Genomic DNA, 23,170 nt, shown 5'->3' on the forward strand with positions numbered 1-23,170 from the left:
AATGTATAAATAACTTACCAAAAATGCAACGATTAATTGCACCTAAACAATCTGTATCAAAAAGAATCAAGTCGACCAAAAATCGAAACCGGCTTGGTTAGAACGAGACGTGTATATTTCTGTCAACTCGCTCGCTCTGGTGGGCCGACCTCGGTCCCCTCCATTTGCGCCCGCGCTTGTTTTCGTACGATACGAGGGTGACAAAGCCTTCGATTTGTCCTGACTTTGATGTGCTTATTGGACATTATAATCAAATATTAACAGCATCTGTAAGTTTCTGTAAGAAAAGAGGAAAATTACCTGTTCAAATTGCTATTTATGGAATCAGTCTGCTATTTAGAAAGTTAATAAGACTCAAGATATACCTACCATAAAACAAAAGCCGTTCAAGACCTGACCACGCTTTGTACAAAGACATTTTGTTATTCACTTTGATAAACGAACAAAATCTTTTTCAGTTTGGTAAGTGCCGATTATATCCGCAACTTTTCGAGTCATGGCTCCACTACACTGTTCACACTTATACAGTGGGAGTATTCTATGCACTCACTCACACACCCATTTTGGCCCTCAGCTTAGCCTCTTTGGTAGAGCTCACGCACACTGCCATACCTCGGCCTGTCCGCACAAACACAGCGGCACTCTCAGTTCACTACACAACCTCATCTACTGCACTCACGCGCAGAAAAAAAGATACCGCGATCTATCGATCTTTTTTCAAATAAAAAAACAACGCCGTCTGATAGGCTTCATGGCTATAGTTGGTCAAACCTGACGTCTACAATCGAACGCGTCGCCCGGTCAGCCATTAATTCCGATCACAATATTTATGACAGCGTAATTAATTGAACATGTCATTTTAATTATGTAAATAAGGATGGGTGATAATCAATTAAAATTATGTGTTTCGATCTCGTTCGCTTAATTTAATGTAAACAGATATTTATCATTGTTCGTGACGTTTTTACGGTGTTAACATAAAGGTTTTGTTATGGTTTATGTGTGCCGGTAACATGCTTCTACTGCTCCAGTGGAATTCATTATAGTTTGTGCCAGAATTCAAGTTTATGGGAGTATCACACTGATTGTCATACCATTATGGAACGTCACCAAAATGGTATGGATGTGTGGGTAGGTAAGGGTATAGAAGTAATTATTATTTTAATTAATCTTCTTCATGTTACACTACTAACTTTATTTTGTGAATTTGATTCTTTTTGCTTTTAAAATCTTATTAAGACAATAATATGGTTTGATGGTAAAAATATTTCGAAATTTTAAAAAAGCTCACTTAGTTTCAATGCACTAAGTTAAATAAAGTATATTGCAAGGCACTAAGCTAAGAAGACTTATTAAAGAGATAAGTAAAGAATGGATGCTGGATTTCATTTTATACATCAAATCTAATGTTTTACTTGTAAAAAAGCTCTTACTATTTAAAGGTAAAAATCCTATTAAGTTCATTTTAAAAGTAAAATAAAACCATTCACTAAAACACAACTGCCGATAATCTCGTTTATCATAAAAAGGATCTGAAAAAAAAATGCAAAATGACAATTGAGTATTTATGTAACATTTATAATAATTACTCTCTAGAATAATTACAGACAATCCTTGTATATTTTCTTCAACTCTAGCAATTTCAGTAAATGTAGTCTTATATTTTAACGTGTCAAATATTTGTTGTATTTTCATTTAAATATCCCACTCCAAGAAATACACAGGGAAATATTATAATGTAACTTTTGAAAGTAATATTGACAAAAAAACATGATTTAAATAAGAAATAGAGGTGCATATTCCGTTAGTTTTATGTTACGTTAAAATATATTTCACTTAGAAATATTAATCTCTATATTTAATACAGATATTAATCATACCTAGGTACCTAATAAAATTAATCATACTAGAATTTTACCTTATAATATTAATCATACTGGAATTTTTCACTCCTTAAAAGTGAGTTTGTCTATTAAAACGGTTCATAAATACCTTCTAGCTAACCTACTTTATGTATAAAATGTACATCATTACACTACCTAGTTCGCAATGAAGAACTTGCATTTGAAAGATAGTCTTTAAGATTCTCAATTAAGAGTCCATATTTCCTTGTCATCAGGACAAGGACGAGTCAACCAACTCGGCGGTCTCTTCATCAACGGGCGACCGCTGCCGAACCACATCAGGCTGAAGATTGTGGAGATGGCAGCGGCTGGAGTCAGGCCCTGCGTCATCTCGAGGCAGCTGCGAGTCTCCCACGGCTGCGTGTCCAAGATCCTTAATAGGTACCAGGTGAGTGACCAGATCAGGATGAATATTTTGAAGTTGGCAGTAGTCGAAGTTGGACCACGAGTCTTCATCTTCTCCTTCACCTTCATGGCGATAAGTTTCCACGTATTCTTATGAGAAAACCACGAGGTGTATCTTAGATAACTCACTGTGACAGTAACCACAGTTAGCCACTGTGTGATCAAGAAGTAGCAGGCCCCCAAAAACGTTTATTTATTTACCCGAAATTTTGAATGTTCGATCTCTCTCCCGCAAAATAAGATGATGGCATTAGCGACGGTGACAGATAAACCTGAAACTACGTAAACGGCGATGGAGAGTATAATATGTACTTGTAGTAACGAATCTGCCGTCTTCAAAGTCCTCAATAGGTACCAGGTAGTAAGTAACCAAATCAGACAGTGGTCAACAAATTCCCGAGGCTAAGTCTCAAGATCTGCAACAGGTTCTAGTAAGATTTTCAATAATAAATAACGTTATACGTAGACTGGGATTATCCTATCCTACTAACATTATAAATGCGAAAGTTTGGATGTCTGGATGTCTGAATGTTTGTTACTCTTTCACGCAAAAACTACTGAATGGATTTTGATGAAACTTTACAGTATTATTGTTTATAACGCAGAATAAAATATAGGCTAAAATTTATGACGATCTACGACAAACTAATTTTCACGCGGGTGAAGCCGTGGGCTAAAGCTAGTTTTAAATATTTATTTCTATTCATAACCACCATAAAATGTACAAATTGTAAACTAGTATTCATGTTTCATATGCTTCATTATTTCAGCATTTACTTTCAATTAATGTTTTTGAAAGAAAGAAAGAAAAATGTTTATTTGGGCCAAAATAATTATAAATAGTCTAAATACCTACACATTAATTTGAAAAAGATGAAGTAACTACAAAAAACTCTACATACTTATTCCTACTGAAAACATGTTTTTATTACCTTAATACTAAAATAATAATTTTATATTAAGAACATATTGTTAAAGTACTCGAATGTAAATTAATGCTCTTAGTAAATTGTGAACTACTCGATACTAAATATTGAAGCTTTGAAGCACAGCACAAGCCTGGCTGCAATCCCTTCAAGAGAATACTTAATGGTACCTGCCTCCATTAGTCTATTGAGAATATTAAATCACTTTTTGAAAGTATATTCAAAAGGCTTTTTAACCAACCTAGGTAATATTACTTATATTAGTCCCCCCATTCAAGAAAAAAATCGTGGGTATTTTTACCCAATCTTCTAAGTAGAAAGGTTTTTTAACTATTTTTTAGATTTCTGTTTTAAGTACCAAATCTAACTTTCAAATAAAAAACCGACTTTAAATCGATCGAGATCTGAGCTTCAAACTTATAACACTCCTTTTGATCGGTTTTCTTCTAACTTCAGAGCATGGGTCTTTCCATTTTACTGAAAATTTCCTCTACGCTTTGGTGTCATAGAGCAGGGGTATAACGCATCGTTAAATTTTGATGGAGGAAATAATGTTCTAAACTGTCTTAAACTAATTTTGCAAGACACTACAAAGTTTCCCTTTGCGAAGTGTTGCCGGGGCTTAAATCTTGTTTTACCATAAACGAACTACACTTCAGGCAAATACCAGCATGTCAAAACAATTATTTATATTACATATTGACTTTCATTAGATTAATTCAATTGGTCGTGTCAATACATACAAATTGAATACCAATATTGAACATCTATCAATAATTTGTTGATTGAGCCACTGTATCAGCCTCTCTCATTTATTAGACTATATTTGCCGACTCTTAATTTATTTACTTATCTGCTAAACGAAATGAGATTTATTCGGAATTACAGCAAACATCTAAATCTTTGGATTAACGTATTTTTAATGAGTCTCAATCGATAAATAGGCTTTTAAAAAAATCAGAAATTAAATGGTAAAAACTACTTTTTCTAGTTTGTTTTTTTACGTAGAGACTCTTTATCTTCATTTCATCTGACTGTGATGATGATGATCGAAGGTGAAAGCGAGCTTAAAATTATTTATTGTTTAAAACATTTTTTTTTTTTTTTATGTGATAGGAGGCAAACGAGCAAACGGATCACCTGATGGTAAGTGATTACCGTCGCCCATAGACACCCGCAGACCCAGGGGCGTTACAGGTGCGTTGCCGGCCTTTAAGGTAAAGATACGCTCTCCTCTTGAAAGCTTGCAGGTCGTATCCGTCCGGAAACACCGCAGACGACAGTCCATTCCACAGTTTGGTTGTACGGGGCAGAAAGTTTCTAGAGAAACGTACTGTTGTGGACTGCCAACCATCTAAGTGATGGGGGTGGAAGTGCTGTCGGGTAGATCGGTGGCGAAAAGTGGCGGCAGGAATAAGTCCGGATAATTCTTCGGAGCACTCCCCGTGATACATGCGATAGAATATGCACAGTGAGGATACATCTCTACGCAGCGCCAAGGGGACAAGCCGATCCGAAATGTCCTGGCAGTCAACGATTCGAGCTGCTCTCCGTTCAATGCGGTCCAGAGGGAGAAGCTGGTACTGGGGCGCACCTGCCCAAAGATGAGAACAGTATTCCATATGAGGCCGAACCTGCGCCTTGTAAAGTTGCAGACGATGGGCCGGAGTGAAATACCGTCTCGATCTATTGAGCACACCAAGCTTCTTCGAGGCTAATTTAGCCTTACCCTCTAAATGACCACGGAACTGGACTTCGCTCGATATGTCGACACCAAGGATTCCGATATTGGCTGAGGCAGTTAGGGGAGTGCTCTCGAAACAGCGGGATACGACAAACGGCAACTTTTTGGCGGTGAACGCGCAAACTTGTGTCTTTGTAGGGTTAAATTGGACCAAATTGCGTCGACCCCAGTCTGAGACCTCCTTCAAGGAGGTTTCAATGTCGGACACAAGTTTGTTACGGCTCTCAATGACGTTCTCCCGAGAGATATTTGCGCGGCCGGTATAAGAGGCATCAACCGTGCTGTCGTCCGCATAGCAATGAATGCCGCTAATTTGCAGCATATCATTGATATGCAGAAGGAAGAGCGTAGGCGATAGCACACAGCCTTGGGGGACACCAGCATTCACAGACATAGAGTCTGAGCATTTACTGTCGACAACGACCTTGATGCTTCTGTCTGCTAAAAAGCTGGCGACCCATCCATTGTGTAGAGTGTCACATTCACTTGCAAGACAGTGTATGTACATTTTGTACATTTTAGTGAAGGTCCGCAAACATTACGAATTCTACGAATTCCCGAGTAGCCGCATGGACAAAGCTAAAGTAAAGAATTCCAAATAATGTCCTTGGTATAAAAAATTCCTTGTCCTCTTAATTTTTCCTTATTGACCCTCTTGAATAATAAAATATTTTTTCTATGATACAAATGGATTTAACCCAAAATTGTTTCACTGTCTGCGGTTAACCATTTTATTAATTTATTATCGAGCTGTTATAACTTTATGATTACCCGCGTTCCATAATGATTTCGCAGAATATCCTTTCAAGACTATTAACTTGGATGTTTGGTAAATTAATTTGTAATGTTTTTAAGTGTTCCTCTTTACTCGTATATTTCATCCGAAATCACTTCTATGAAAGTTATTTTTATGATAGCAGAAACATTTCATTTTCCCTCTTACAGTTTCGGGAATGCCAATACAATGGTTGTCTAAAAATAGAGTTTTTTTCATGAGCTATTAAAAAAAAATGAACGCTCGAAAAATAATTATAAATATAGGTACGAGTACATCTCTTACGATATTTACAAAAAATTCGTATGTACGAGTTTATTGTTATTAGGTCAAATATCTGAAGTACAATCATGTCAATAGGGTTGAGTGTGGTAGTGGGGAACAATCGTCATTGATCCCTGTGCAGCCAAGCCTGAAGGTCTGTTTTCACCAGCTCCTATGGACACCACAATGAACCCATTGTTTCACCCAGGAAGTGTTCTCTACGCTCCGGCATGGGGTTCGACCTCTGCCATTGTGGGGACTGCCAAAGAAAACTAAGCTGCATATTTTGCTGATAAAGTTTTTACATTTTTACAAAGTTTTGCATTTTTTAATTTATGCAACAAAGCGTGCAACAGTGCATTTGCGTAATTTTTGTTGGAAAAACAAAAACCGTTTTTTCACTCGCAGCAAAACAACACTTCACTTGCTATTTGGTAATTATATGTTGTATAAGATAATTATACATGTTACTCATAAATGTTGTTCACGTATAAATTTTGCAGGAAAGCTTTTGATGGAACTTTTCTCTAATGTCACTTCATCAAAGAAATAGCATACGATGCTGCGGTCGGAAGATATTATGTAATAGTAAAACTGATAAATCAGTAGACATTTAAATAATAGCTTGTTCCTCGAGTAGGTACTGCAATATTTATAGCTCTATAGTCTCCAGACGCTAGTTTTCATGTACGTACAAAATACCAGAATATATCTAAACAAATAGCTACTGCCTTCACAACCAACTTTAGTGACCATTTATTACTGCAGAAAAATACGGCAGCTTTCAGAAATATATTTTCCTTGGAAGGTGCATTGAATTGGATACATGTAGATAAGCACTATTACCGTGTTATTTATTTATTTATGGACGTTATTATGTCACCTTAATACATTTTATTAGGGTCTTTTCAATTGGAAAGCATCGATTCGGCACCTGTGATGCTGCTATTATCTATTTTTAGCCATAATTTCTTTTTCTAAGCAAAATATAAGTCACGGCTGATAAACTTAGAATAGAATTACAACCAGAATGACTTTAAAACATTTTGAACTTGTGCGTAATAACGTCATTATTACTATCAAATAAGATCAAAGATCATACTCGTATTTTGTAACTTCAGTTTATCATGACTTAAAAAACTTCTCTCATTTACAATTTTCACATTGTATGGGACTAGATCTAGGCTAGATTGCAGAGATCACCACTTATTATGAATCACAATGATGACCACGGCCACTCTGGCAAAAGTATATCGATTAGAAACGACTAGATGGTGCAAATAAATCATTAAGGTTGAGTTGCACCAGCTAACGTTAACAGTAACTATGACGATAACAGATGTGTTTTGTATGGAGTTTTACAGACTTTTGACGTTTGTCAAAGTTAAAATAAGATGGTGCAACTCAGCCTTAATATGTATAAGGAATTATTATTCATTGCTATACCTATAATTTAATAAGTGATCTATAAATGGAAGCTTTGCTTTCGCCCAGGAGACCGGATCCATCAGACCCGGCGTGATTGGCGGTTCGAAGCCCAGGGTGGCCACGCCGGAGGTGGAAGCCAGGATTGAGGAGCTGAAGCGGCAGAACCCAGGCATTTTCTCGTGGGAGATACGAGAGAAACTCATCAAGGTAATATGTCAAAATCACTATACAGGGTGTTAGGTAAATGGGTAAATGAGCCGACACTAGCCCATGTTAACATGGGCATTTAAATGGTATGGTGAAGTCGGAAAATTGATATCTTCATTTTAAAATTTATTTTGTACGAAAATTAAAAAAAATTAAATGATGATATCAAATTTCTAACTTCACCATACCATTTATATGCCCATGTTAACATGGGCTAGTGTCGGCTCATATACCCATTTACCTAACAACCTGTATAGTAGGTATAAAACAAAGTTGCTTTCTGCTGTCTGTCCCTATGTATGCTTAGATCTTTAAAACTACGCAACAGATTTTGATACGGTTTTTTTAATAGATAGAGTAATTCAAGAGGATGGTTTATACTTAGCACTCGTGCGATGACGGGGCGGGTCGCTAGTGAATAATAAGTAGCAAATACACTCCGCGGCAATAAAATTGGACAAAAAATAATTATGTATCAGAAGAATAACTGTCTCAATGACTTCGAAATTATAAGTGAAAACCTCCACTACGTCTACGACAGGTCCTTCGCAGCACGAGCTGAGCCACTTCCATTTGCTTTGTACCTTTTTTGTGTAAAAAAGAAATAAACGTTTTTTATTTATTTATTGACATCCATAGGAAAAAATAAAATTCCGAATATCTAATTCGTAGAATTGGCGTGGACTGTACTCGATCGCATTTCGAAGGTCTGCGGTCTGGACGGAAACCGAATGAAAGGGTATTCGTGTATATTCTGTTTGTAAATAAATAATTTGGTGAAAATTTAAAGACAATCGAAATATCTAGCATCCAAGGGAATGAGGCCTCTAACACTATTTTTTTAAACAATTTTTCTTTTATGTGTCCTGTGATGTGACTTAAGTCGTCTTAATATTGTGGTATTTATAAAAGTGGTAAAAAGAAGTGGTAAAGATAAACTATTGAAAATGTCAAAAAGCCTCTCACATTTCATTAAAAACGTGAAGAAAAATTTTGTTTATTGCTACAAATCTAGCAATCAAAGATATTAGAAGCAAATCCAATCTAATTGAAAGATTGCATGCAAAACAAACAACTCTTTGAAGTCCAACGTTTTGTAGCAATGAAAAAGGCTTCCTTTTTGCGTCCAATCACGTAATGTTTCAATATTGCATCTGTCGATTTGCCTAATGAAATGTGCCAGAAATAGCCGGAATAAAACCTAAAAACCTTTCCTCTTTGTGAAGGGATACAATAAAAAGCATGTGATAAAATAAGTAGTGTTTTTTGTCCGCTAAAAATCGTGGGCGGCGTTTAAAAGGCCGAGTTATTTTAGGCTGTGTAAAAAGTGTTTGGTGTTGAGACAATGACGTGTAATGACGCGTTTTGCAGGAAGGCGTGTCGGACCCTCCCAGCATATCTTCGATTTCGAGGCTGCTCCGTGGGGGCGCCAGGGACCCTGATGGGAAGAAAGACTACAGCATCGACGGGATTCTGGGAGGTGAGATGCTTTCTGAGATATTTGATTCAATCTAATGAGCATTGCCTTTACGTTTGCCCAATAATTAAGAACGAGCTTGCTTGTCTTGTTTGCTAGCAATCCAAAACTTAATTAACTCATCTAAAACATTATTATTCGATCAACTGTATGGTTTTTTCATAAAAAAAAAACGGACGGAGCTCGGTTTGTTTATTATGCAGATAATTTCTATTAAACTTCTCTATACCTATTTATACGTCTGCCACTCTTATATTACATCCAAGTCACATTATTATATCGATAACTGCTTAAGTAGTCAGAATAATTTATTAGAACTCTACACCTGTAGTGCCCTGACATAACAAGATCAACACGAGTATTCGAGGAACTTGAACAATCTTTCAATTTGATCGTCTTCTAACATTATTTATCGTCACAATCACGTTTCAAGCTCGTCCGTCTCCCAAAAAACGTGTTTTATCGTGAACTGGCAACTTCTTGAATCGCAGACGTAATCGATCGCGCGACTTAACGAGGCCTTGAAAAATAGGCATTTTATTGTGAACTTTACTATAGTAACGAAACGTTGAGTCAATATTTAAGGCTATAGTTATTGGCGTACTTTGATCGTAGCGACGTTATTTTTATACCTTTAATTTTATATCAGAACTATTCTTACTCTATATTGTGGTTATGACTCACGCACGGCACCTTTTCGTGTTTGAAAAAAATAGTGATGCGCATAATCCGTTGCGCTTTTTCTCATTTTTATCAAAACATCAAGTCACTTCCGAATCAATAAGCCGAAAAGATAAACCACCCCCATTTGCACAACTTCCCGTCCCATCGAGCGGTCACTCGGGCGCGTTAATAACCCCAACCTGTCAAAGCTTTCTCACGAGGTGCGTTAAAAAAATTCAATTTCCGTACACAAATCTTACGCAGTCATTGTTGCAGTTTGAAATATTGCAATTTGTTGTCGAGGCGCGGCGAGGCGGTCGCGTTTGAGTCTTTAAGCCGAGTCGTCCGACAAAGTAGTCCGACAAAGTCACCGCGGACGCCCGCTGCGCACTTGGATAGTGCTGAAATCGCACACAATCGACGTAACATGTTTTGGTTGTTGTCGCATTGTTGCATTGTGTTTACCTATTCATGTCAATGCGTAATTGCCCTTTGAGATCCGCCGTAGGTATGTACCTGTCTCGTAGATTTGCCGCCCTATTTTGCTTTTTAGGGTTGAAAGGCCCGCGCTTTTTGTGAGCGTCGGCTGAAATGTTAAGCAAACTCTCACTTGCTTGGGTACTTGTCAATCTCGCCATACGATAAGACAAATAGGTACGCCTTGAACTTACGTAGAAGTTATCGAACTTGTTAAGCTATAGATCTTAAAAACACAAAGGTGGTGGTTACATAAAAGTTTCGATGGTATACTAAAAATATTTTGTGTGAAAATGTACTTTTATTGACATACTTCCCGTCGCAATCCTCCATTTTACTTTATCTATACGCAATCGCAAATTGTCGCGCGCTGAAAAACGCAACAATACAAATCGCGAGACATCAACGATCGACTTTCACACGAAACAAAGGCGGCGATAAAATCTTGCATTTGTTTAATAACATGTGTCGTTAGCGGCCTAAATGCGGGGGGGCCATTACCGAACCTCCGCGGTGTAGCGCAATCACTCTACATCTTGAATTAGAGAGGGCTTACATGACGACTTACGAATGGCAAAGCCTTAAATCCAAATACTTTGAAGATAAGATAAGAAAAACTTTATTTTAAATAAACAGCTTTAATAAATCGAACTGCCTAAGGCGGGAATCGACTCCACGACCTTTCGCTTGCCGGGCGACTGTTCTTCCATCTGAGCTACTTAGACACTCTACTTAGATAGAAAACTAACCGATGATAATATCTCTAATTAGAAAACTAACCGATGTAACCGATTTTGTTTGTTTAAAATACCTCCAAGGATAATTAGCATTACTTAGGTAGGTACTTGTGCTGCGAATATTGATGTAATTTGCAATTCACCACTTAGCAAAGTCGATTGTTGATTTTTTAAAATATTTTTAAGAAGTAGCGCCTCTTCTTATAACTCTTGAATATTTTACTAAATTCTCAAGCGCCTAAATAGCCTAGATTTTAGAACTTTGGCTAGCCAAATGAATGCTCGTTAAGTAATCCATCCATCTATCCTCACAAACTTTCATATTTAAATTAGTAGGATAGGAAGAGGATAGGAACCATGTAAACCCACCATAGAGTAACTAGCATCCAAACTATTTGAAGGCATTTATTACACCGCGTTGTGTTCGAGACAGATTTGTCGCGTCGCTCAGGCCCTCCCATAGAGGAACACCCGGAAGTGAAAGATAATGTATGTAAAGTAATCAACACATCTCATTTTTATAACACATAATGCGAAAGTAGTACATAAAGACAACTCAAATTTAATTTTGAGCCAGTTTTAGAAAGGGCGTGCTTCTGCATTAGAGACTAAGAGTAGGCGCACACCGTTGATTTTTAGTTGGCCGATAGTTTTGCCCGATTTTTAATTGTATGAAGAATCGGCCAAATCAAATCGGCGCCGCGGCGTAGTGTGCGCACTCCCATACATGCCCATACTGATCAACTGCCCGACTAAACTATCGGCCGACGAAAAATCAACAGTGTGCGCCTACTCTTAATGGTTTGATAAGGATGATCATGAAATCTATCTCTATAACCTGAAAATTTATTCATGCTAGTAAATTAAATCTATCCTATAACCTGAAAATTTATTCATGCTAGTAAATTAATCTGTATTTTAAAATTCAACCAATAGCTTGAATATGCTTAAATCGAGTTAGTTTTGAGTTTGCTTCATAATACGAGTACGAGGCCACGTATTGATTACTTTATAAATGTTTTTTTTAATACAAAGGATATTGTGTTCTGTTTATAGATGTTAAAGTTCAAATCTGTTGAAACAGCAGGTAATCCTCGATGTATGTATAATGACTAAGTATATGACGTAATCCGGCATCAAACGCAACGTGCAAATACTAATTCTGTTTGAGCGGTCTAGAACTAGATTATCTGTCCAAAATAGCTTATCATAGTCGAACTGTTTACTATGTACGAATTTAATTCGGCTTTCGCGGATCCCTTTGATGTTTGGAAATTAACATGATAAATCTCGGAATTCTGCCAATACGGGTTAGTAAACCATTGTTAGTTGTTGCGTTTAATAATATAATATGAATTAGAGATGGGTTATACTAGGTAAATTTGATACTAGGTGCACCTATTCCTAGTATTTATTAATACTCGATCCAAATACCTATTCCACCTAGTACGTAGTAATTTAGCATACTTGACGCGACTAGTGCGGACTAATCCACGTAATGTGACTTTAAAATACAATTTTTTTTTGAAAAGATACAACCGTAGTATTACTATGAATAATGCAATTTGAAATTGAATAATAATTCCTCCCTTCATACTTCAACAGGCTTAGGACTGTCAACTTAAAAGTTGGCGTATTTAAAAGATATCAATTTCATAAAAAAAAATACATATTTTTTCTTATTTACATGAATATGGTTTGACTACGTTTGTGTGCGTTTGCTTCGTCGCGCTAAAATTTGTTTGGTCAGACAGAGACGGAGTGAATCTCTACGTTCGCACATAAGCTTAGCGAGAAATATTAGGTGCGCGTAATACACGACTACGGATTACGCAATAATAACCTCTATTACTTTGACGGTAGGGTCGGAAATCGTGTAATTTATAAAATACTAGGTGGATCAAGTATTTAAAAAATTGGAATAGGTGCCGCCTAGTACTGTAAAATACCTAGTGTGTGGATCTGTTCTAGTAAATACGTCTCATCTCTAATATGAATAGGTATGTAACTGGTAATTGATATTAAACATCACGCACTGTCTCTTAACCTCATCTGTCAAATCAAACTGCCATAGAAACAAACAAGATACACAGTTAAAGTTCATGACAGTGCAAATAAATTATCAAAATAATTTAAATGGCACCTCGTGGCAAATAATAAACAGCTTACGCCCACCCCGGGCCGCGCCAGCCATCTGTTAACATCGGAACTACATGCTGAAACAAAGGCGGCCCGGCTTTTTAATGAGCCCAGATTATGAAGGTGTTAAAACGCCGCGCGGCTCTTTCAACTTCCAAATTATGACTTGGCTCGCCCCGAATCTTCACGGGGTCACATTTCGGCAATCGCCAAAACCTTCCCTCCTTATCCCACACACAGCAATCCCCATCGCTCTCTCTCCTTTCACCAGACATTAAATCCCCTGTAGGTTTCTTTTACAGTCCCCGAAAAACCAAAAGAAACTTTACGATTCCCTTTTAAAGTTCGCTCTCGACCGTTGCGGTGCGCGCGAGTCATTTGGTCTCATACGTTAAGATCAGGACTGGGAACAAAAAAGGCCAAATAAATCTGTCGCTCTCTCGCTCGCGGGAATTTGAGCAATGTAAATCATTTTATTACAATACGATGTTTTTTATTTGGTGTCGCAGCCTTTGTGGTCGATGTGTTGCCTCGTGCTTTTTACGGCCCTTCCTTCCTACGCCTACAACGGATAATAGGCGGTTTCCGTTGAGTTTGCATCACTGTTTATTATCATTTGATGACATGATTAATATGCGTAAGTTCGCAAAAGTTTGAATTGATGGTAGAACTAATTTAGCTATCTCTGCCTGCAATAAATTAATCAAATTCGACGGGTAAAGGTTAGGATATTATAAATTTCGAACAGTGAGCTTAGCTTGGAATAAAGAAAAGCTAAAATTAATAACCGGAGATTAAGAAAGTGGTTTTTTGACAGTGTTATAAAACTTATTTACTTCCTACGTCTAACCAGAGTCCAAATCGCGTATTAAGGCTCGCGTTCGTTCATGTCATAAATCCAGATTGCGACTCCAAAATATTGAATAGTGCCAAAGTGTCACCGCGCAAAGACGCCGACAAAGAGGCCGCCGCGCTGGGTGTTCCTTATTCCGCGCCACGCTGAGCCCCTATTTTTTCATCTCATTCAATTTTGACTTCTTTCAAAAGGCTATTAATATAAGCCGCATTTTTTAAAATCAGCTCTAAACCCAAAGCCGCGTATTGTTGCCGGCAGTTTTTTAATCTGTTTCCGTAGGATACCGCTACCGATTTATAAATGAGTCCGACCCGCGCCTGACGACCCTTGATTTGCCCGAATTAAAACATGATGTGGGTTTTTACAAAAAACACAAGCTTAATAAATAACGCGTGTCTCAAAAAAAGAGATGAAGACAAATTGCTACAATATAATGTCAAATAAATTATAACCTCCCATCGAGAAGACATTCGTATATTACATTCTTAATATAACAAAGACTAGCTCAATATCACTTATCTTAGCTTCAAGGAATTGGAATTTATTTATTCTTACATAATTATCTTTCAGTGCCTTTATTTCAAGGATCTACTTGCCAGTAAACTATAACAAAGGTATTTTTACGTATTCGCACTTGACACAATCGACGAAACTATTGGTTTGATTGGAAGCTCTTTCGCTATGAGAAATTCAGTGCAGCGATAAATCCATTTTAAGTGCCTCCAGTACCTACCACATTTCGTTCGACTTACATTTAATCATATACAGCGCGTATCCCGTTTCAAAAACAGGTCGAAACTATTCTACATTTTTCCCTAGGTCCTAATTATCTCTATACCAAATTTCATCAAAATAAGTCTAGTTGTTGGTTTCAGTTTAATCGTAAATAGGTAACACATTAATGTTCGCATTTATATCATAAGTACAAATTTTCCGTCTATCTTCATAAATTCCAGGTCGAGGATCAGACTCCTCGGACATCGAGTCGGAGCCGGGTCTGACCCTGAAGAGGAAGCAGCGCCGGTCGCGGACCACGTTCACGGGAGAACAGCTGGACGCCCTAGAGAGGGCCTTCCACAGGACCCAGTACCCTGACGTGTATACACGAGAGGAGCTCGCCTTGCAGACGGGGCTCACTGAAGCCAGGATACAGGTACGTCATCTTTCAATACTACAATATTCCATAAACCATAGGTGCTATTAGTAAAAATTGATTGAACACCATTTTATATGAGACTTTTCTTGCCCTTGGTGTCACAGTAAAACATCTCATTAAATGGTGTAAAAGAGAATCCCATTCATTTGACATTATTCTAATGTTTTGTATCATTAAGTTTTAATAAAGGAAGTTTTAATAAGAAATTTAGTTTAAATAAATTAATAACAATACATTTAACAGCAGAGCAGTCTAAAACCTACTATCTCTCGAAATGCTTAGTATGGTAGGTACGTTATATTTTAACGCCTGAAGAAAATTAGAAACTTTAATTTTCGTTAAGGTAAAATGACATTGTGGTGCTAAATGTAGTTTCGGAGTGCCACTTTACAAAATTATCATTCATTCAAATTAATTAAGAAAAAGATAAATAAATGTAATGTAATATTTTTGTTTCTGTTATTCACTTAAGTTATTAGGTCACTGTATCATTTACATTAATTAAGAACGTTATTTAATAAATATGAATACCTACTTATTTATAGTAGTTGAATCATGATTCAACAAAATTTTCACATATTTTCTCAAAAGCAATTAAGTTGAGAAAAGACAAGTAGAAGTTTTATGTTATTATCATTTTATTTTCAGGTATGGTTTTCGAATCGTCGAGCTCGCTTAAGAAAACACACTGGCTCGAACTCTACGCCAGGCTTAGCTGGTTACTCCACGTTACCCATGCCTCAGATTCCGTGTCCCTACCCGGCAGGGGACATCCCTCCGTTACCGCAGCATCCGCAGCACCCTGACGCCTGGCACCACCAAAAATACGCTAACTACAACCAATTAATGGCGCAATCGCAGCACCTCAATCAAGCATTTCAAAGCGCTGCCTTCCCAAGCACCTCTAGCTCCACCTTCAGTCATCTAGTAAGCGCCAACGTCTCAGCACCAAGCCAAATACTCGACGCTGCAGTCCCTAGAAACGACTACGCTCGGTATCCAACCAACGACGTTTACAACAAACCTATCAACTATCTACCAAAAGAACCAGAAGCTGATGAGAAAGTCGCTAGCGAGGAAGTCATCGAGCCTAGAGAGGATGCTTTTGTTAAAGCAAGCAATGACGATTATAATAAGGTTTTACCAAGCACTGAGTATCCTAAAGTTCCCGCTGACTACTCCAAAGTTCCTGTGGATCCTTCGGCTGCTGCAAACTGGAGCCCGTCACACAATTCTCTGAACATGAGCCTCGCAGGTTTATCAAGTGAATACAAATACATGAACGATCCGTACGCCTTCCCTAACATGAGTGATCCTCTCAATCAACACAGTTATCCAAATCCACCACCTAACGCTACTAATAAATACTGGATATGACGAAACGAAATATTAGATGTAAGTTGTTTTACTTTAAATTATAGTCAATGAGTTTAATAACAGGAGTAGGTACATGAATCTTGAAAACTGTTATCAAAATCAAATCATCATGTAGAAACATGTGAAGTTCTCAATGATCCACTCCTTTTGTTTGCTCAATGTTTGTCCTTTATTGTTATTTTTATTTAAATTATATTTAAACTTAATTAGTAAGATTAACTTAGTTAAAAAGATAAAATTACCTCTACTATGCATTCCATTTAGAGATACCTACTTTAAACCAAACATTTGTAAAAAGTTATTAGAAAAGTCATTAGCATAAATAATTTAATAAATAATGTGTTTGTTTTATTTATGTACTCGTACGAGTATGTAAGGTACTTTACAAGAGTAGAAAATCTAATATTGAGTATGGTGTGCTAGCAACGATCGTAAAATAAAAATGCTAAGAGTATTGCTTCTGAATCAAATAATATTTATTAAGTACGTATAATATTAGTAGCACCTATTTACAAAATGTGAGTTATAAATTACGTTTAGTTAAGAACAAATACTGGGGTAACAATCTACATCTGGGTTGTAATTTCTACAATAGAAGCACCCGGTTCCTCAGGGGGAAATACCACATCTGCGGGTACGTTTTCGGGAGCAGCCTGATTTACTGCCACTGGCGCCTCTGTAATTGGAACATCAGCTACGGTTGTTTCTGGCAAAACTTCAGACTGTGCAACATCTACTGCTGGGACGGGTTTCACTGGGGCTTCAGGTACTGGTGAGTCAGTACTTGGTTCACTGACAGCTGGTGTGTCTGTGCCAGCAGGGGTTTCCGATGGGACTGGAGCATCAGTTGGTACCACATCACTGCCATCACCGACGACTGTTGATGATTCAACGGCGACTGCAGATTCACTGCCCGAAACAGATGAAACAGGTACAACCTCTGAGGCGGTACTGCTTGAGCTGCTTACGTCAGGTACATTTGATGAGGCAACAGGAGCCGTTTCGGATGGACCTGCGGCACTGGCATCGGTAGCATCAACAGCATTTGATCCTGAGGCAGCAGCGGACGCTTCTGATGCACTGGCTGTGTTGGCAGCAGCTTCATTAGCTCCAGCGGAATTCACATCAACAACTGAATTGCTTGGCACATTATTGGTGACTGTGGCATCAGCCGTAACATTTTCGGAGACAGCTGAAGCAGATGCAGCTGAGACCACACTACTATCTTGTACATTTGCATCTGCGGTCGCAGGCTCATTAACACCAGCATTAGATGGGGTAGAAACTGGAGAGATTTCCGGTGTAATAGGAATTTCAGTAGCTGATACAATTATGATATCACTTGATAAAACATCAGATGCTGTAGGATTATTTGATGCCACTTCAGAAGCTCCAGGTGCAGCCGGTGTATCAACAGAAGTGGTAGTAGCATCTGAAGGCACACTATTCAATCCAGTTTCTCCAGCTGCAGAATCTTCGGCAACTGTAACATCGTTCGTACTCGCTTGTCCATTAGATGATACTTCTGAAGCGACAGAATTAGCTTCACCTTGACTAGCTACAGTTACATCAGAGGAACCAACAGCGGCTGTGTCAGCTACGTTCGTGACAACTTCTGAGTTCACAGTTGATGAAGTCTCAGATGCGGCTCCTGAAGAAGATACAGCATCAACAGCATTTACTTGTGTATTTGAAGATTCAGTATTTTGTGCAATTGCACTACCTTCAACGACTGCTGGAGCAACATCATTGACAGCGGTTTCTTGTTCATTAGGAATTACGACTGAGTTATCAACGTTACTTGTTTGACCATTAGGCGCAACACTGGAGGGAGCAGCATTTGAGCCAGCTCCACTGATATCGGCAACATTTGCTTGTCCATTCGATGCTACATCAGTGATACCAGTGTTTGAACCAGATTCACTTCCTGTAACCACTGGTTCATTAGGTGTGACAACATTTCCGCTGACTCCAGAAGCTACATCACTTCCACTTACTGCAGCATCAGAACCGGAGGTAGAGTCACTAACTGTTTGTTCAAGTGGCGCATCAGGTGAAGCAGAAACTCCAACAGTAGAAGCATCAGCAGCACTTGTTGGTTCATTGGATACTACATCAGTGGTACTTGAAGCTGAGTTGCTGTCAATTACTATGGCACCTCCTGGAGCTGCAACAGAGCCATCTACTCCAATTTCACTCACAACATTTTCAGGGACTGTAGCTGAATCAATCGTTTGTCCATTAGACGCAGCAGAGTTTGATTCTATTTCACTTACTGCAGAATTTCCTGTTGCAGAGGCATCTGTAACACTTGTTTGTCCAGTAGATGCTGCATCAACTGCGCCATTTTCGCTCACAGCACCGCTTCCTGCGGCTGATGTAGAATCCACGGCATTTGTTTGTCCAATAGATGCTGCATCAACGGCACCACTGTCACTCACGGCAACGCTTCCTGCGGCTGATGTGGAATCCACGGCATTTGATTGTCCAATAGATGCTGCATCAACTACGCCACCTTCACTCACAGCAACGCTTCCTGCGGCAGATGTGGAATCCACGGCATTTGACTGTCCAATAGATGCTGCATCAACTGCGCTACCTTCACTCACAGCAACGCTTCCTGTGGCAGATGTGGAATCCACGGCATTTGTTTGTCCAATAGATGCTGCATCAACTGCACCACTGTCACTCACAGCAACGCTTCCAGCGGCTGATGTGGAATCCACGGCATTTGACTGTCCAATAGATGCTGCATCAACTGCGCTACCTTCACTCACAGCAACGCTTCCTGTGGCAGATGTGGAATCCACGGCATTTGTTTGTCCAATAGATGCTGCATCAACTGCACCACTGTCACTCACAGCAACGCTTCCAGCGGCTGATGTGGAATCCACGGCATTTGCTTGTCCAATAGATACTGCATCAACTGCGCCACTGTCACTCAGAGCAACGCTTCCAGCGGCTGATGTGGAATCCACGGCATTTGATTGTCCAATAGATGCTGCATCAACTGCACCATTGTCACTCACGGCAACGCTTCCTGCGGCTGATGGGGAAGCCACGGCATTTGCTTGTCCAATAGATACTGCATCAACTGCGCCACTGTCACTCACAGCAACGCTTCCAGCGGCTGATGGGGAAGCCACGGCTATTGTTTGTCCAGTAGATGCTGCATCAATGGCACCACTGTCACTCACAGCAACGCTTCCTGGGGCTGATGTGGAATCCACGGCATATGATTGTCCAATAGATGCTGCATCAACGGCACCACTGTCACTCACAGCAACGCTTCCTGCGGCTGATGGGGAAGCCACGGCATTTGCTTGTCCAATAGATACTGCATCAACTGCGCCACTGTCACTCACAGCAACGCTTCCAGCGGCTGATGTGGAATCCACGGCATTTGATTGTCCAATAGATGCTGCATCAACTGCACCATTGTCACTCACGGCAACGCTTCCTGCGGCTGATGGGGAAGCCACGGCATTTGCTTGTCCAATAGATACTGCATCAACTGCACCACTGTCACTCACAGCAACGCTTCCAGCGGCTGATGGGGAAGCCACGGCTATTGTTTGTCCAGTAGATGCTGCATCAACGGCACCACTGTCACTCACAGCAACGCTTCCTGGGGCTGATGTGGAATCCACGGCATTTGATTGTCCAATAGATGCTGCATCAACGGCACCACTGTCACTCACAGCAACGCTTCCTGTGGCAGATGTGGAATCCACGGCATTTGTTTGTCCAATAGATGCTGCATCAACTGCACCACTGTCACTCACAGCAACGCTTCCTGCGGCAGATGTGGAATCCACGGTAGATGCTGCATCAACTGCGCCACCTTCACTCACAGCAACGCTTCCTGCGGCTGATGGGGAAGCCACAGTATTTGCGGAACCGGAAGTAACAGAGTTAGATTCTGCTCCACTTTCGGCATTAACTCCACCAGTTGCACTTGATTGCCCATTAGATACTGCGCCAGATGCACCACTACTTGTTGCAGCATTTTCAGTGGCGGAAGCTGAGCCAACCGTCTGTCCATTAGATGCAGCAGCAGATGAAGCAGAGCCTGCTCCACTTGCACCGGCTGTAGGGACTTCAGCAGCTAATCCATCAGAACCACTCACTTGTCCATCGGGAACTACAGCTGAGCCATCAACATTCACTACAGAACTTCCAGCGGCGGAGGTAGAACCGTCAATAGAGTTCGTTTGGCTATTAGGTGTGGCATTAGAGACAGCAGGATTAGATCCAGATCCACCGTTTGCAGCAGTTACAGAAACAGAACCAGCAGCAGCATTTGTTTGACCCTGGGCTGCTACGCCAGATGCATCAGCATTAGCTCCACTGCCACTTACTACGGCAATTCCAGCGTCCGAACTATCAACTATTCCACTGCCTGCGGCGATTCCAGAAACGGAGCCATCAGCTGTAATTGTTTGTCCATTGGCAGCAACGCTAGAATCTCCAACAGCACCATTCACTACAGTACTTCCAGACGCTGAGTTATCAGCAGCTTGTCCCTGAGGTGCGGCATTGGAGGCAGCAGAGTTGGATTGAGTTTCACTTGCAGAAGAGCCCACAGAAGCAGTAGATTGTCCGTTGGCATCAACAGTTCCAGCGGCAGAAGGGCCACTGGCGATAGCTTGACCTGCAGACACTGAATTAGCTGCTCCATTTTGGTTCGAGATCGTGTTTGGTGTACTTCCGGTGACCCAGTTTGGCAGAATATTGGCCAAAAACTGTGAAATAGCTTGAATGAATGTTTTCTTTTCTTCAACGTACTGTGCTTCTGGTGCCGTAGTTAAGTTGTAATTATTAAGAAGTATTGTTTTATTATTCAACTTCTCCAACTTCCTTTCTAAATCTGATTTCAATTGTTGTATGCCAACAGCGTTAACATGACTCAAAATGTGATTCCTAAAATATTCTTGAACAGAAACATCACCCTGAAGCCTTGTTTGTATCAACTTAATAACAGCTTGGCGGAAATCGCCCTTAGTACTGTTAGCGTTAAGGCCTAATTCTTCACTCATATATCTACGTATGGCCAATTTCTTTTCGATAGCAGTACTATTCACGTTAACTCCATATCTTTGATATATGTAACCTTTCCAAATATCTTCAAGATCTAATTCTTCTTCTGCAGTATCTTCCACTGACTCTGAAGAAATGGGTTGTTGACTATGATTTGCTTTGTTCTTTAAATCCTCCAATCGTTTACGTTCTTTTTCCAAACGTTTTTGTTCTTCCCTTTCAATTTTCTCTTGCCTCTTGCGATTTTCTTCTTCTTGTTTTTGTCTTTCTTTCTCAATTCTTTCTTGGCGCTTTCGCTCCTCTTTTTCCAACTTTTCTTGTGCTTTGCGCTGTTTTTCAGCGAGTTTTTCCGCTAGTTTACGTTCTTTTTCTTCCTCTTTTTGTCTCTGTTCCTCCAGTTTCCGTTTCAGTTTTTCTTCTCTTTCTAATTCTTTTCTTTTCTGCTCTGCCAGTTTTTCTTGACGTTTACGTTCCTGTTCCTGTAATTTTCGCTCCACGGAATTGTCACTGTCGTCGTCGTCGTCATTGTTGCTGCTATCTTCACTGGAGTCTATGTGTTTGGAATCATCTGAATCTGAATCGTCGGACTTCCATAACAAAGCTCGTCTAGAGTTTGTTTCATCGGGCAAATATTTCGCACACACCACGCTAAAGCAGACCTGAAATAATTAAAAGAACATAATTTATTAATTTGTCAGCGACAGCATTAATATTATGTGTAAGGAAATAGGGAGTTTATTTAAAATCTTTACAAGATATTTAACTAGGCTTCGCCACTAAACTTAAAATTCGTAAAGTTCATTTATTTTCGATAACTGCATTATTAATTCACTTTCACTGTTTTAAATAAATATTAAAAACATGCAGGTATTTAAAACGATTTAAGAAAATGAGTTTCTACCAAATATTGCAACACAAAACAAAGGCTATAAAAAGCAAATTTTCAACTATGTTATAATATTAAATTACACTTCACTCACAAATTGTAAAATTACATTAAAATTAAATAATTATTATCTATCATTCATAACACCAACACAACACTTAATTATTTAAAGTAACACTTAAAAACTTACAATTAGAAGTAAATATGTTATCTTCATTTTGAATGCTTTGTCACATCAACGCGAAATTCGTTCGTTATTCACTAAGTTTAAAACTTGTGTGATATAAGAGCTCGTTCGTTAGAATTTGTCTCCGGTGGTAGAGCACATCCTTTTATACTTCGACTGGCAATTACTAGATAACGTCGTTAGATAATGACTTCTGGCGAGATAACCAGCCAACACAGTAAATCTTCTCCAAACAAAATGTTTTCGCGAGCATGACTAAGTACTAACATTAGTTAATTATATCACATAAAACGCAATGCGCTGAAGGAAAGCCCAAAACAAATGTGCCACGACCGGATGTTTACATCCGACGTCAACAATTATACTAACGGATGTAGGATTTAATTAATTTGTTTGTAGACTCTAAAATATTTTTTGAATGGTAACAGGCCTCCGTCACTCGCTCAAACTCGTACGATAAGTACCTACGTGCGTTCGAACGCACAAGTGACAGTAATAATATGGTTTTAATTTGTCTTAATC

General features: G+C 39.1%; 2 protein-coding genes across 5 annotated transcripts; one reads left to right on the forward strand and one right to left on the reverse strand.

Moving 5' to 3' along the window:
* The first annotated feature begins 635 nt into the window (after nt 1–635).
* Nucleotides 636–16,839, forward strand: LOC135078853 (protein gooseberry-neuro). Of its 4 annotated transcripts, none has more exons than XM_063973416.1 (6): nt 636–1,135; nt 2,120–2,292; nt 7,513–7,653; nt 9,025–9,133; nt 14,959–15,155; nt 15,807–16,839. In XM_063973416.1, exons 1-6 carry the CDS (start codon nt 1,099–1,101, stop codon nt 16,533–16,535), a joined length of 1,386 nt encoding a protein of 461 aa, XP_063829486.1. In that variant the 5' UTR covers nt 636–1,098; the 3' UTR covers nt 16,536–16,839. The 4 variants fall into 4 exon arrangements, with proteins under 4 accessions (XP_063829486.1, XP_063829487.1, XP_063829489.1 ...); XM_063973417.1 differs by having other exon boundaries at nt 7,516–7,653; XM_063973419.1 differs by having other exon boundaries at nt 636–1,131.
* Nucleotides 16,840–16,987: 148 nt separating this feature from the next.
* Nucleotides 16,988–22,760, reverse strand: LOC135078852 (autotransporter adhesin BpaC-like). Its single transcript, XM_063973415.1, has 2 exons — nt 22,652–22,760; nt 16,988–22,234 (listed from the first exon to the last, which is right to left on the reverse strand). The coding sequence occupies exons 1-2, from the start codon at nt 22,676–22,678 to the stop codon at nt 17,102–17,104; spliced, it is 5,160 nt and encodes a 1,719-aa protein (XP_063829485.1). The 5' UTR covers nt 22,679–22,760; the 3' UTR covers nt 16,988–17,101.
* Nucleotides 22,761–23,170: the final 410 nt, after the last annotated feature.

Source organism: Ostrinia nubilalis, chromosome 15 (genome assembly GCF_963855985.1).
Source record: "Ostrinia nubilalis chromosome 15, ilOstNubi1.1, whole genome shotgun sequence".
Classification (NCBI taxonomy): Eukaryota; Metazoa; Arthropoda; class Insecta; order Lepidoptera; family Crambidae; genus Ostrinia; species Ostrinia nubilalis.

What these genes read in the sequence shown, in the direction of transcription:
- LOC135078853 (XM_063973416.1), top strand. Translation starts at nt 1,099, where the DNA reads ATGGAACGTCACCAAAATGGTATGGATGTGTGGGTAG. An exon ending in TACGAGAGAAACTCATCAAG is followed by an intron (nt 7,654 to 9,024) that starts GTAATATGTCAA and finishes CGCGTTTTGCAG; the next exon opens with GAAGGCGTGTCGGACCCTCC. An exon ending in TCACTGAAGCCAGGATACAG is followed by an intron (nt 15,156 to 15,806) that starts GTACGTCATCTT and finishes TTTTATTTTCAG; the next exon opens with GTATGGTTTTCGAATCGTCG.
- LOC135078852 (XM_063973415.1), bottom strand. Translation starts at nt 22,678, where the DNA reads ATGAAGATAACATATTTACTTCTAATT. An exon ending in TAACATATTTACTTCTAATT is followed by an intron (nt 22,235 to 22,651) that starts GTAAGTTTTTAA and finishes TAATTATTTCAG; the next exon opens with GTCTGCTTTAGCGTGGTGTG.